General features: G+C 40.7%; 1 protein-coding gene across 4 annotated transcripts in view; it reads left to right on the forward strand.

Moving 5' to 3' along the window:
* The window catches only part of LRCH3 (leucine rich repeats and calponin homology domain containing 3), a 104,556-nt gene extending 95,101 nt beyond the window's left edge, over nucleotides 1–9,455 (forward strand). For all 4 annotated transcript variants that reach the window (XM_075068337.1, XM_032777268.2, XM_032777271.2 and 1 more), the window contains one exon: nucleotides 4,634–9,455. In XM_075068337.1, the coding sequence (XP_074924438.1) occupies nucleotides 4,634–4,759 (126 nt within the window). In that variant the 3' untranslated portion in view covers nucleotides 4,760–9,455. The remainder of the gene's footprint in view (nucleotides 1–4,633) is intronic.
* The last annotated feature ends 4,490 nt before the right edge of the window (nucleotides 9,456–13,945 follow it).

Genomic DNA, 13,945 nt, shown 5'->3' on the forward strand with positions numbered 1-13,945 from the left:
GCTCCTTCAAAAATCAGTGTCATGTTTGCAAGAGTGGCATTTGGAGCCGCACAAACTCTATTCCAGATTAGACCAACCACAGTTTAATGGGAAGTAGTGGCAATGATCAATTCAGCTGTAGTCCTAGCCCAGTATATTGATTGCTACCCACAAAGCCTGGGACCCATTAGCCTAGTTTTTAATCCAGGTTTTCCACATTTCTCCTGCTCAGTTATTGAATATTTAGACTGAGTTCCCATTCTGCCCTCCCACTTCTTTCTAGTCAGAGTTCCAAAAATATCTTAAAGCTTCAAGGCACTTCTGATGCTGTGTGCAAGAGACCATGTCTCCCCAGTGTAGATTGATTCAGGAGACTGTGTTCAGAGACCAGTTACAAGTGCGTATTAAGTAATTTGTCCTTTTCTGAATGTGTTTCAATTAATTCCTCTTAATCCTAAGAAATATGGTCAACAGCTCTTAAACCCAGTTTAGCAGCTGCAGCCCAGTGTTTCAGCAGTAACACAGTAGTAACTCTGAAGCACTGCATCATACGTAGCTGAATTGCAAATGCTGTAATTGCCACTGAAAATGGTTTTTGATATGCATGATCTGTGGAGCCTTGTAATAAAAGGAGGGCTACTAACCTAGGAGTAGGTTAATGGGAGTTGCTTGCCTCCTTTTCAGATCACATTGTGATTTGACATAGAACATTCCTGTCTGGGAATTCTGCCTGAGGAGAACGTGCTTGTTTTTCCCCCACAAAAGGCAGGATTACAGTTATTTTTAAAAACTGACCATTGGAGCTGTTTTTGCACTGTTTACTCATATGAACTAAAACTAACTCAGTTGCCTTTATTAACTTCTCTTAATGAACACTGTGATAAAAACTGCAAGAGTTTACAATAATGGTGTCTTCCAGTTTTAAGCCTTTCTGTCTGTCTCTGAGGTATGGGTTCATTCCAAATCATTTCCCCATGTTTGTTTTTATATATTTTTAAAAGGCTGAAATCCACAGATATTTTATCAGTAATTGTACTTTTCTCTAGTCTGAGAAGGACGCCTCCTTGTTTATTGGAGCTGAAAGGTGGCAGTCTGATACCTGTCTTACCTCAAGAATTGCAGGTTGCACTTACGCAATGTGTCTCCTGTCGAGGTCTCCACACGAGGAGTCCACGCTCTGATCACTCTCACATTGCCAAGAATCTAAAGATTTTTTTGTAAAGTCTTCACCGAAGATGCAAGCAGTGTAGAAAATCAGGTTGCCATGTGCATATGTAAAGAAATGTATAAAGATTCTCCAGGGGTTTACAGAGTGGCCAGATATGGGGTATCAGGTTTTTTAAAAGCAGAAATGCAAGGACCTGATTCCGCATTTGACTCTCCATGGTTGGACCCCTGCATGAAGCCTCACTGAGGTCAGTGGGATTCTGCCTGAGCACAGGCGGACAGCCTCTGTGGAGTTGGTTGCAGGAGTAGGCCCTAAACTCATGTTATACACACAACAGCACAACTCCGTATATGCCTCGAAAGCTTATATACTTGAGTGAAGGCTGGGACTATAACAATGTTTAAAAGGGAACTGGATAAATTCATGGAGGTTAAGTCCATAAATGGCTATTAGCCAGGAAGGGTAAAGAATGGTGTCCCTAGCCTCTGTTCATCAGAGGATGGAGATGGATGGCAGGAGAGAGATCACTTGATCATTGCCTGTTAGCTTCACTCCCTCTGGGGCACCCTGTCATTGGCACTGTCGGTAGACAGATTTACTGGGCTAGATGGACCTTTGGTCTGACCAGTACGGCCGTTCTTATGTTCTTATGTTCTCATTCCTCACTAGATATTTTTAAGTACTACTACTTAGTAAGGGTGCTTTTCTGAGGTGACTTGTATTAAAAAAAAGTGCCTGTGAAAGATGAATTAACTGATAGCTCAGATGAACCCTCTTTTATTCCTATATCAAGGATATTTGCCTTTTAAAATGATCCTAGTAATTCTTCATTGTATTCTTTTTAACAGTAGAACAGCACTTTTACATGTATTCTCTTAGGCTGTCAAGTGATTAAAAAAATTAATCATGATTAATCACACTGTTAAGCAATAACAGAATACCATTTATTTTAAATATTTTTGGATGTTTACTACATTTTCAATATATTTATTTTCAATTACAATACAGAACACAGAATGTACAGTGCTCATTTTATACTTATTTTATTACAAATATTTGCACTGTAAAAAAAAAACAAAAATTTTCAGTTCACCTCATACAAGTACTGTTATGCAAATCTCCTTATCATGAAAGTTGAACTTACAAATGTGGGAATTGTGTACCAAAAAACTGTGTTCAAAAATAAAACAATGTAAAACTATAGAGCTACAAGTCACTCAGTCCTATTTCTTATTCAGTCAGTCACTAAGACAAACAAGTTTCTTAGGCTGATGGGAGATACTGTTTTCCATGCCTCCCCCCCTTCCCTTCCACCCCCCCATTCCATTCCCCCCTCTGCTTCCTGCCCTCCTTACCTCACTTCCATTCACTCCCCCCCTACTGCCCTCTCCCCCCTCCCTTCTAACCGCCAACGTCCTCCCCTCTTTGCCCCCCCCTTTTTTCCCCCCCCCCCCCCTCCCCCCCTTTGACCCCTCGATTCCGGAACTTTCCTGTCCTTTTCCTGCTCCTTTACTCTGGTCCTGCAACAGTGGACACGTTTCCTTGATCGCTAGCTTGGCGTTTTGCAAGTATTTACAGCCAAGATATAGCTAGAACATTGTTGGCCCCTTCATGGGCCGCCACCATTCCAGGAAGGACATCGCTTCCATGCTGATGGTGCTCATTAACAAAAAATAATGTGTCATTAAAATTTGCGAACTGTACTCCTTCGGTGGAGAATTGTAGTCTCTCTGCTCTGTTTTACCTCGCATTTTGCATATATTTCATGTATAGCAGCTCGGAATGATGACCCAGCACATGTTCGTTTAAGAACAATTTTCACAGCAGATTTTACAAAACGCGAAGAAGTGCCGATGTGAGATTTTTCTAAAAATAGCTACTGCCACTCAACCCAAGGTTTAAGATCTTGAAGCGCCTTCCAAAACTCTGAAGGGACGAGGTGTGGTGCAAGCTTTCCAGAATCTTAAAAGAAGCAACACTCTGATGCGGAAACTATAGAACCCAACTCCACCAGAAAAGGATATATCAACCTTCTACTGGTGGCATCTCTGACTCAGATAATGGAAAATGAACGTGCTCGGATCCAACACTGCTTTGGATTGTTATTGAGCAGGAACCTGTCATCAGCCACGGACACATGCCTCTGGAACGGTGATTGAAGCATGAAGAGGACTAATATGAATCTTAGCGCATCTGGCATGTAAATACCTTGCAATGCAGCTAAAACAATGTGCCATGTGAACACCTGTCTCCTCACTTTCAGTGACCATTGTAAACAGAATCGCAGGCAGCTATTGTCTCCTGCAACTGTAATCGACCTCATTTGTCTAAGTGATTGCTGACCAAGAGTAGGACTGAATGGACTTGTAGGTTCTAAAGTTTTACATTGTTTTATTTTTGAATGCAGTTTTTTTATACATAATTCCACATGTGTAAGTTCAACTTTCATGATAAAGAGATTTCACTACAGTACGTGTATGAGGTGAATTGAAAAATACTGTTTCTTTTGTATATCATTTTTTCAGTGTATATATTTGTAATAAAAATAATATAAAGTGAGCACTGGGCACTTTGTATTCTGTGTTGTAATTGAAATAAATATTGAAAATGTAGAAAAACATCCACAAATATTTAATAAATTTCAGTTGGTATTCTATTGTTATAAGTGCGATTAATGGTGATGGGTTTTTTTAGTTAATCACCTGAGTTAACTGTGATTGACAGCCGTAATCCTTTCCGAAGGCCAATCAATCGTGCATATAAATAAGATCCTATTTTGCCATAAAACAGCTAATGTGCTCTTCTGTTTTCATCTTTCACATGGCTTTCTGCTGTATGTCTAGTAGGAAAGATCAGACCAAATGTGTGGTGTGTTGTTTTAAGAGGGTTTTCGTGAGGGTAATATATCTCTTGCTGTTGACAAGCATGCGGATACTTCTCACGTTTATTGCACAACATTTCCAAAGCACATGCTAATATCTCAGTATTTGTTAAAAGCTTTAAAAAGTGTGTTTGCGTATTCACATCTGGTAGCTGAACAACGGTGTTTGAGGACTCTCCCACATCCCTGTTGTGTTACAGAAATGAAAACACCATTCCTGTTGTACTCTTGATCTGTGATCATGTTCAGCAGATTGAAGTAAAGGCCCCACACTCCACAGTCAATCCAATTCTGATTTCATCAAGTGATGTCATCTTGCTCCCCTGAAAACAGTCCTTATTTGTACATATATTTTTCATGAGTGCTGATGAATAAACAAAATGATTGTCCAAGAGTTTGCTGGTTTGTTACCTTGGTGTCAGATTTACAGCTGGCTTCTCCAGAGGTAAAGGTGTCTTTCCATAGATACTTTTGTTCAGGTGTCCATCCCATTTCATATTTCAGTCTCCTTCTGCTTAATTTGCATTTTTTTCTTTTCTTTTCAGTTGAGTGGTTTTCATCCCTTTTCTTTGTTTTTGTCTTTTTGTTGTGTTTTTCCCGTGTAGGAGCGATTATGTTTGCCTCTGCATATTTTAGAAGAGAAAGGTTTGACACAGGTAGCAGTGACAGTCCACGCACTTCTGGAGCTTGCACCCCCAAAGCAGCAGCATCACCACCTGTCTGCTGCATAGAGATCTCCAGGACCTTTTGGTTTCCCTTGGCTAAGCAGAAGAACATGAAGACTTTACTGCTGGTGCAGTGTATCCAAACACACAGAGCTCTGTTCTAAGAAGGAAATTAGCCTCTGTGATTCCTGACAGGAATGTTTTGCTTCATTTCTCCACTTTTTTGGAGATCACACCGGTTTCCATTTAATTTTTTACTAATATTTTTTCCCCTTTATAAAGTGAGGTTTTTCCTTGGGGAAAATTCCTTTGTCTGGTTGTTTAGAAGCATCTGTTAAAACTGACTATGTAGATTTAGGGGGGTTATATGTACGGTTTGAAAAACTGTAAGATTCCTACTAGGATGTAGTTCCAAAGGGGATGCTTCCATTGAACACAGTGATGGAGACTGCTTGTCCTCCCCATGAGTCCCAGAGAGTTTTCCCTGCTTCTAAGAAATGCCAGCTCTTTCCAGTGCATATAAACATCACAGGTTAAGACTCTGTTTTGAAGCTGATGAGTCTCAGTTTTTCAAAGCAAGACTGAAAGTGATGCTTTAATCTGTGTTGGCATGTCCTCAATATTCAAAAAATATAGATAGCGCTGGTTTTTTCCAGGGAAAACATACTGCTTGTTACTCCTATAAGTAACACACATTTCAGTGAAAGATGCTAAACCATAACTGTTCAAATAGTTTTATTAAACAAATCAAAGTATTTGCTGGCTTTAAGTTGGTTATAAATCTCTCCTTGTATTGGAATCTTCCCCACTTCAGTGGGAAACATCTGACCACCTTTCATGCCTTCTCCTATCCATCATGGGGACTTGGTTACTAAATGGTAATGTTAAATTGGTCTATGGCTTGTATCTGCTGCAAATAATGACTGAAGATTTTCCAATGGAGAATCATTTACCTATTTTCATTCCAGTGCAAATAATCATAAGCTATCAGACCATCCATTAGAGATTTGTTATCCAATTCTGTTTTCAACTGAAAACACACAGCCACCCCCTTACACCAATGAAGACCCCAGTTATGTAGGAACAAATTATTATAGGAAAGAATGAGATTATTGAATTCCTGGAGTGGTTCTGTGTGTTGGCATAACGCTCAGCTTTCAAAGTGCCAGTCTTTTGCAAAAGGAAATTTCTGTGGGTGGGTTTGACAGAATATGTTGTTAAAGCATGTTTTCTTGTAGTTCATACAGTGCTGTAAACTGCCTTTACTCCCCTCCGCCTATCTCCTTTTCCCCAAAAAGTGGAAATTCAAAATATGTGAACAGGAAACTGAAAATAAGGTAAGATGTTACTTTAAAGGTGACTGTCAAAGTCCAGACTCCCTGCTGCCATGGCCCCTTGACTAGGCTGCCATCCAGCTCTGCAGTAACTTTACTTTTTGATATAGTAACATTTTAAAAATCCTGTTCTCCCACAGTGAAATCCTCTTGCTATTCCCTGGGGTATCCCAGAAGACACCTCTGCCATTATCATGGGTTGCATAAGGTGTGAATGAGACTTCTAGTCTTTGTGGTGTTCCATTCTGGGGTATTGTTAGTGAACCAGTAATACCAAGAGGGGATGAAGTGAGCAGAAGGGAGGGAAAAAAGTTAGTTAAAAGTTTTCTTTGCTGTAACAACCCTGGTCATGGGAACATTTGAGCACAGAAGTCTGGGCTTAGCTGAATTTTCCCTTTAGATTTGTCATTCCATTCTCACCCTGATTTGTCTGCATAATAATTATTTCATGGTAGCTTGTGGTAACTGTTGTCTCAACGATTTCGCATGAGGACATATTTTGCTTCATATTGGTGTTGACACCACTTATCACACCATAAGTCTAGAAAAACACGTGAAGGATATTTAAAACTAGAGTCGCACAGTTGATAAGAGAAAATATTTTCATAATGTGTAAGTGGCTGCCTTGGTTTCGGGAAGATCGGAGTGTGCTGGTAACATGCATCATAAAAAGGAAGAGGACAGCTCGGTGCAGGTACACCTTCCCCCAGCAAACGATGCAGGCTGTGTGCACAGCACCTTGTTCCAAGTGAAGGCTTGCAAAGGACAGGGCTGGTCCTTAAAGGATTCTGTGTTTTCCTTCTTCTGCAAAAGGCACAGGTCACTTGCGGGTTTAAAGAAGTGTAAATGGTGAATTCTCTGCAACTTGAAGACTTTAAAGCATGATTTGAGGACTTCAGTAACTCAGCCAGAGGTTAAGGGTCTATTACAGGAGTGGGTGGATGAGGTTCTGTGGCCTGCGACGTGCAGGAGGTCAGACTAGATGATCATGATGGTCCTTTCTGGCCTTAAAGTCTATGTGGCAGTGAAAGGAGAATTTTTTTTACTTCAGTCTCTGCCATTTGTTGAATGGGGGATGGCATCTCACTGCTGACATTATAGACTAGTGGTGCCCAAACTTTTTCATGATCTCCCCTGCCCCCATCCCCTGAAGCAGTGGTGCCAGTTCAGATATTTCTTGGGAGGAGGGCAGATTTTTTTCAACCCTGTGCTGCCCGGTCCCACAGCCAGCCCTACTCTCCCATCACCCACTCTCAAGGGTACGTGGGAGGGAATTGTGATTGCAATGTGGAGCAGGCAGAGCACACGGACTGGGCACTCCACCCCATCAGTGGTGGCAGCACAGACTCCCCATCCCTCTCCAGTGGTGCAGCTCCCTGCCAGGCTGGGGGGCTCATTTCAGCACCGCCAGCCCTTGGATTCTTCTGCCAGCAGCCGAGACTAGTCTATCTGAAGCCAGCTCCGTGCACCCCAGGATAGGACCATCAGCAGCTTCTCTGCCTCCCCTCCCTGCTGGCTCGAGGCTTCCAGCAACACCAAGTGGAGATGCCAGTGGTTCTTGCTGGAGGGCCCAGCAGGCAGAGCGGGACTGGGTGTTGCGCATGTCCCCTCCAGAGCCCCCACTCCCTCACGCTGCTCCTTACTCCTCCTCCCTGATGGCTCAAAATCTTGCAACCCTCTGCGGTTGTGACCCCCTGTTTGGAAAATTCTAATATAGACAGTTCTGCCATAGACCATATATGCTTCCTTATGGGTTATCTACAAATCATTGTTAAGGGGAGTAACAAATGAATCTGAATTTTCAGTACCAGATACTTTGCATTCTGTGTACCTGGGTATTAGGTTTTGTTTAATAGATCAAGAGGAGGATGCAATATTTAGATGTATCCACCGTAAGAAATCTGTTAAACTTAATATGGAATTGAGAGTCTGTTTTTTGCCCCAGCCCAGCTTCCCAGACGTACAGAAACTGACCGTAACAGCATTCATGTTGGTAGAAATTGGACATTTCATAAATGTTAATTTTTGGAAAACTAACTGGAGGTTGAGCCTGACTTTCAATGAATAGCCACTTCTCGGTGTGTCTTGTAAAATCAGCTACTGTCGCACACAAATGTGTGCAACCGAATTTTACATCAGCAACTATGCTTGTATGCCTGGTCAGGTGTGTTCTCCTATTTCTTTTACAGTTCTAAACAAACATTTCACTCGAGCAAGTACACATTTGTGTGGCCATATTAGTTTGACTCTTTAATTTTCTGTTTTCGTGCTGGCAAACACTAAATGTAGACCAGACATCAAGGATGAAAATCCAAATCTGAAATTTCAAGATACGGTTTATTTGTGATGTATTATACCAAAAAACACTTCCATTTTCTGTTGTAATTAAATGGGTTGGGATTTTTTGGTACACCTCTACCCCGTTATAACGCCATCCAATATAACACAAATTGGGATATAACACAGTAAAGCAGCGCTCTGGGGGGGCGGGGCTGCGCTCTGGTGGATCAAATCAAGTTCGATATAATGCGGTTTGTCCTATAACACGATAAGATGTTTTGGCTCCCGAGGACAGCATTATATTGAGATAGAGGTGTATATTTATGTGCAATTTTTTTGTTATATACAATGAAAAAATATTTTAAAGAAAACGCATTGGATTTCATTTTCTGTGCTAAAGCAAGAATCAATTGTGGTCTTGCCCTTTTGGGGAGTTTGTGTTGGGGAAAAATCTATTTCAGAGTGTAGGGCTTGCTAGTAGGTTTATGTTAACTCCACTGCGCTATGACCCTACACAAACCTTGCTAAGCACTGAAGAAACTGAGGATCAAGAATGTTATGAAATAGACATTGAAGTGGCACTGGCACTTAATGGTCCTTGATGGTGTTGAAATGATCTGGTCAGGAAATAGGGGATTTTGATTTCTCCTCCTTGGGAGCTAGCGACCAGAGAAACTTATTCGGAAAGCCCCGTCCTGGCTGGGTTATTAAATTCTCGACAGCGTTTTACAGCACTGAGAACACTTCTGTTGCTCTTAGCAGTGACGTGATAACTGGTGATTTTTAATCCTTTTATGACTTTAAATGGTTCTTTGACATTTTGGTTTTAGAAGCAGAGGAATTCTAAGGTGGATTTAAACCTATAAAAAAAACCTTTTGTATAGATACTGTGTTTTACAAACAATCTAATTTTGTTTCTGAAAACCTTGTAAACGTGTAATTAATAGAGTAAAGGATTTTTAAAGCTCCGCCTATACTTGTATGTCTGTAAATACATTCCATAATTTCTAAGACTGTTAAGTATAAATATGTCAGAATATTGTGTGTTATTTTAAATTGCCTGTTTGCTGCTAGTTGTGTGAACTTCTAGCACACTGATAATATAAAACCAAATACCTGGGTAATTTGAAATAAAGTTTTAAAACCTACATGAACTGAAATATTTCTTCCTCCTTATATTTTTATATTTGATCAGTGATTGTCAATTCCTATGTATCAAGTGTGTATTTACTTTCTGAATTGTCATATTTATTAAGAGAACGGATGCTTTTTCTGGTGGTCTTAGGAGCTTGGTATAGGAAAAAATTGTTCTTTCAGCATAATGACCGAAGGGCCAGAGAAGGAGACAGTGTATGTTTGCACTCAATATGTTTCTTTCAGCAGATGTAATCAGAACCTGTTTCTCTGCAGCCTTTCTAGCTCCTGCCTCTGAGAGTAACTATAGTGTTCCTCAGAATCGGTTCCCCATTCATTCGTAGAAGTTAGTGGTGGAAAATACTTTTTAGGTCACGTGGGCTGTTAGCCACAGCCAGTGGACAGCTGCTCTCTGTATTACGTTCTCATGTTATTTATCCTGTCTAGTGTTCAGTTCTGTGAAGTTTGCACCAGTCTTCCCCTCAATAATAGGAAAGTTTTTCTGATGGCACAAAATGTTTGTTCCTCTTTTCCTCCCTCCCTCGTAACTAGAGTTTACAGCAAACAAGTGAGAGGCCTAAAAGTTGCTAGCAGCCACAGAACTTCCTACCTTGCTTCATACATGCTGCTCTCCCTCCCACCCCACCTCCAGTTGGTCCACAGTGCTACCACATCGGCCATGTCTCCCACTCCAGGTCCACTCTTCGGATCCCTTGACCAACGGCCTCTTGACTTTTGCTTCAGTTTTCAGGCTCCATGTTTTCACCCTCAGGACCCTGTACAGCTTGGGTCCGGCCTTCCTCTGCTCTGCCTCAGCCTCATAACTTAATCACCCTTGTGTGATCTTCTCTCAGTCAGTCATAGAGCTTAAGGCTAGAAGAGACTAAGCACCAGATCATCTAATTTGACTTCCTATACCACAGTCCACTCTTCATGCTGTCCCTGGCCCTCTATACTTGGCATCTCTTCTTGACTGCCCTACGAGGCTCACACCTGTTCCTCTACGTGCCTCCTTAAAACGCACTTCCTCCAGAAGGCCTAGTCCCCCTGCCACATGGAGAAGTTTTAGTTTTAGATGCCTGATCTTCCCCTACAAAATCCAAACAAAAATGGTGACTGTACTAAGAACCATGTGAGACTCCATCTTTCACTCATGCAGCTCTGTTGCACTCTATTTCCTTGCATTTTTACATGTAATATTGTAAGACTTTCAAGGTGGGTGCTTTATCTTCTGTCCGTCAGGCATCCATCTTATTGTTGGGGCTGTTGACAAGTGGTGGTGAAGAGGTCCCTTAGAGTTCACAGGCAGAGTTGGCTATAAATTGAAGACTCAGGGATGCACCAAGTATAGACTGTTCTAGGTGAAGCGTTGACAACCTTTTCCCAGCAATAATGAGTCTTCCTCTCCTTGCACCAAGAACTTCTTGGCTTTGTTGCTTTTAAAACCTTTTAATTTTTTTGATGAACTTTAATACTGAGCCAAGCAACAGAATTGGCAGCCCTGAAGAGTGAAGTCCTCCATTTTTATCTACAGCTAAGTATTGCAGGTAAGCAGGAGTAGTCTAATCTTCCCCTCTGTGTCCCGGTCTTCACTCAGACCTGAGGAGCCATTGCTGGGCTGAGAGAACGGTTGACATTCCGTTTAGTCCTTGACGGCTCTGCTGAGTTGTAACAGTCTGTATGGCTGCCGTGTGGTGGTGGTGGTGGTGTTGTGCCATAGATACTTCTGCTGAGAACTACATGAAGACCTTCCATGTCATTTTACATAGGTCACTGAAAAGTCCTTGTATAGTAACTTGCAGCTGCTTACTGAAGTAGGCTGAATTTGATCAAGTAGCCTAAAAATGACACTGTCCCATGACTAATACCATCCTGAGCCATTCGGCCACTGATTTGCTATATGACATTGGGCAAGCCGCTTCACTGTGCTTCAGGTTTCACATCTGTAAAAAGTGGGTAACACCCAGCTCAGTAAAGAACTTAGAAATTACAGGATTTCCTGACCTCAGTCCTCTGCCTCAGTCACCGATTCTGATGTGGATTCTGTTTCCATGGCACCTGTGCAATGACAATAATTTAATAGTACCAGAATTACTGGCTGCTCTGTGAGAAACATGCAGCCTTATCAGTTCATTTCCCGGGTTTTTAACAGTTGTTGTATTTTTAAACTCTGTGTTCAGAAATATACATTCAAATTAGGGCTGTTGATTAATTGTAGTTAACTCATGTGATTAACTAAAAAATTAATTGAAATTAAAATTAATCATGATTAATCAGTTTTAATCGCACTGTTAAACAATAAAATACCAACTGAAATGGATTAAATATTTTGGATGTTTTTTTCTGTATTTTCAAATATATTTATTTCAATTACAACACAGAATACCAAGTGTACAGTGCTCAGTTTATATTCTTTTTATTACAAATATTTGTACTGTAAAAATTAAAAGAAAATATTTTTCAATTCATCTCATGTAAGTACTGTAGTGCAATCTCTTTATCAGGAAAGTGCAACTTACAAATGCAGACATCTTTTGTGACATAACTACACTCAAAAACAAAACAATGTAAAACTTTAGAGCCTACAAGTCCATTCAGTCCTACTTCTTATTCTGCTAATCACTAAGAGAAGTTTGTTTATATTTATGGGAGACAGTGCTGCCCACTTTTTATTTACAGTGTCACCTGAAAGTGAGAACAGGTGTTCGCATAGCACTGTGTAGCCAGCATTGCAAGATATTTATGTGCCAGATGCACTAAATATTTATATGCCCCTTACTTCTTCAACCACCATTCCAGAGGACGTGCTTCCATGCTGATGATGCTTGCTAAAACAAAATAACATGTTAATTAAATTTGTGACTGAACTCCTTGTGGGGAGAATTGTATGTCTCCTGCTCTGTATTTTACTCACATCCTGTCATATATTTCATGTTATAGCAGTCTCAGATGATGACCCAGCATGGTGTTCGTTTTAAGAATGCTTTCTCTGCAGATTTGACAAAACATAACGAAGGTACCAATGTGAGATTTCTAAAGATAGCTACAGCACTCAACCCAAGGTTTAAGAATCTGAAGTGCCTTCAAAAATCTGAGAGGGACGAGGTGTGGAGCATGCTTTCAGAAGTCTAAAAGAGCAACACTCCGATGCGGAAACTACAGAGCTCAAACCACCAAGAGAGAAAATCAGCCTTCTGCTGGTGGCATCTGACTCAAGATGATGAAAATGAACATGCGTCGGTCCACACTGCTTTGGATCGTTATCGAGCAGAACCCATCATTAGCATGGACACATGTCCCCTGGAATGGTGGTTGAAGCATGATGGGACATACGAATCTGTAGCGCATCTGACACGTAAATATCTGGCAACGCTGGCTACAACAGTGCCATGTGAGCGCCTGTTCTCACTTTCAGGTGTTACTGTAAACAGGAAGCAGGCAGCATTATCTTCTGCACATGTAAATAAATTTGTTTGAGCAACTGGCAGCACAAGAATAAGACTGAGTGGACTTGTAGACTCTAAAGTTTTACGTTGTTTTATTTTTGAATGCAGTTCTTTTTTTGTACATAACTCTACATTTTTAAGTTCAACTTTCATGATAAAGAGATTGCACTACACGATTTGTATTAGATACATTGAAAAATACTGTTTTTATTTTTACAGTGCAGATATTTATAAAGTGAGCACTGTACACTTTGTATTCTGTGTTATAATTGAAATCAATATATTTGAAGATGTGGAAAACAACCGCAAAAATTAATATAAATGGTATTATATTATTTTTTAACACAATTAATAATTATTTTAATCACGATTAATTTTGTACTAGTTTGACAGCCCTAATTCAAATCACTAATATGTGCCTGCAGCCTTAACACTTGCCTTATAGTTTGTGGGGGAATTAGGTGTTAAGCTTATTAACATCTTTGTCAGTGGAAGATAGTCACCAGAGAAAGCAGCATGTTGTGTGCACGGCAGATAGGTGCGACAATTGTTAAATATGTATTGTATGGACTTGAACAGCTTGATTCTGCAGCTGTTTGATGGCACAAGGCACCTGATGGCTGTAAAGCATATAGGTTTGTTTAGGGATTATGGAGAAGCTTGTTATATCTTCCAGATTCCCCTGTCTACAGTATTTAATTAAGCACCTTTAGTTGCTATTGATGCTCAGAGGCAAAACAGTCTTTTAGCTTAGTCAGCATATCCTTAGTTCCCACCAGTTTAAAGAGCGACATTGCTCCATTTGCTCTCTATTGGATGATACTCGGGCACGCTGGTCCTCCGAGCCACAAAGCAGCATCGCTTTCACGTCTCCAATTAAAATTGCAGGCTCTGAATTTTTTCCAACAAAATTGAAGAGGTCATTTTGGTTTTGAACCTTCTTTGCTGGAGTTGTAACTTAGCAACATTTGGCTTTGACACTTGGGGGAACCTTTAGCTTCCCCTAAGGAGATTCACTATGACATATCAGACAGTCACTGTCAGGGAACTTACACTGT

Source organism: Chelonoidis abingdonii, chromosome 8 (assembly GCF_003597395.2).
Source record: "Chelonoidis abingdonii isolate Lonesome George chromosome 8, CheloAbing_2.0, whole genome shotgun sequence".
Lineage (NCBI taxonomy): Eukaryota > Metazoa > Chordata > Testudines > Testudinidae > Chelonoidis > Chelonoidis abingdonii.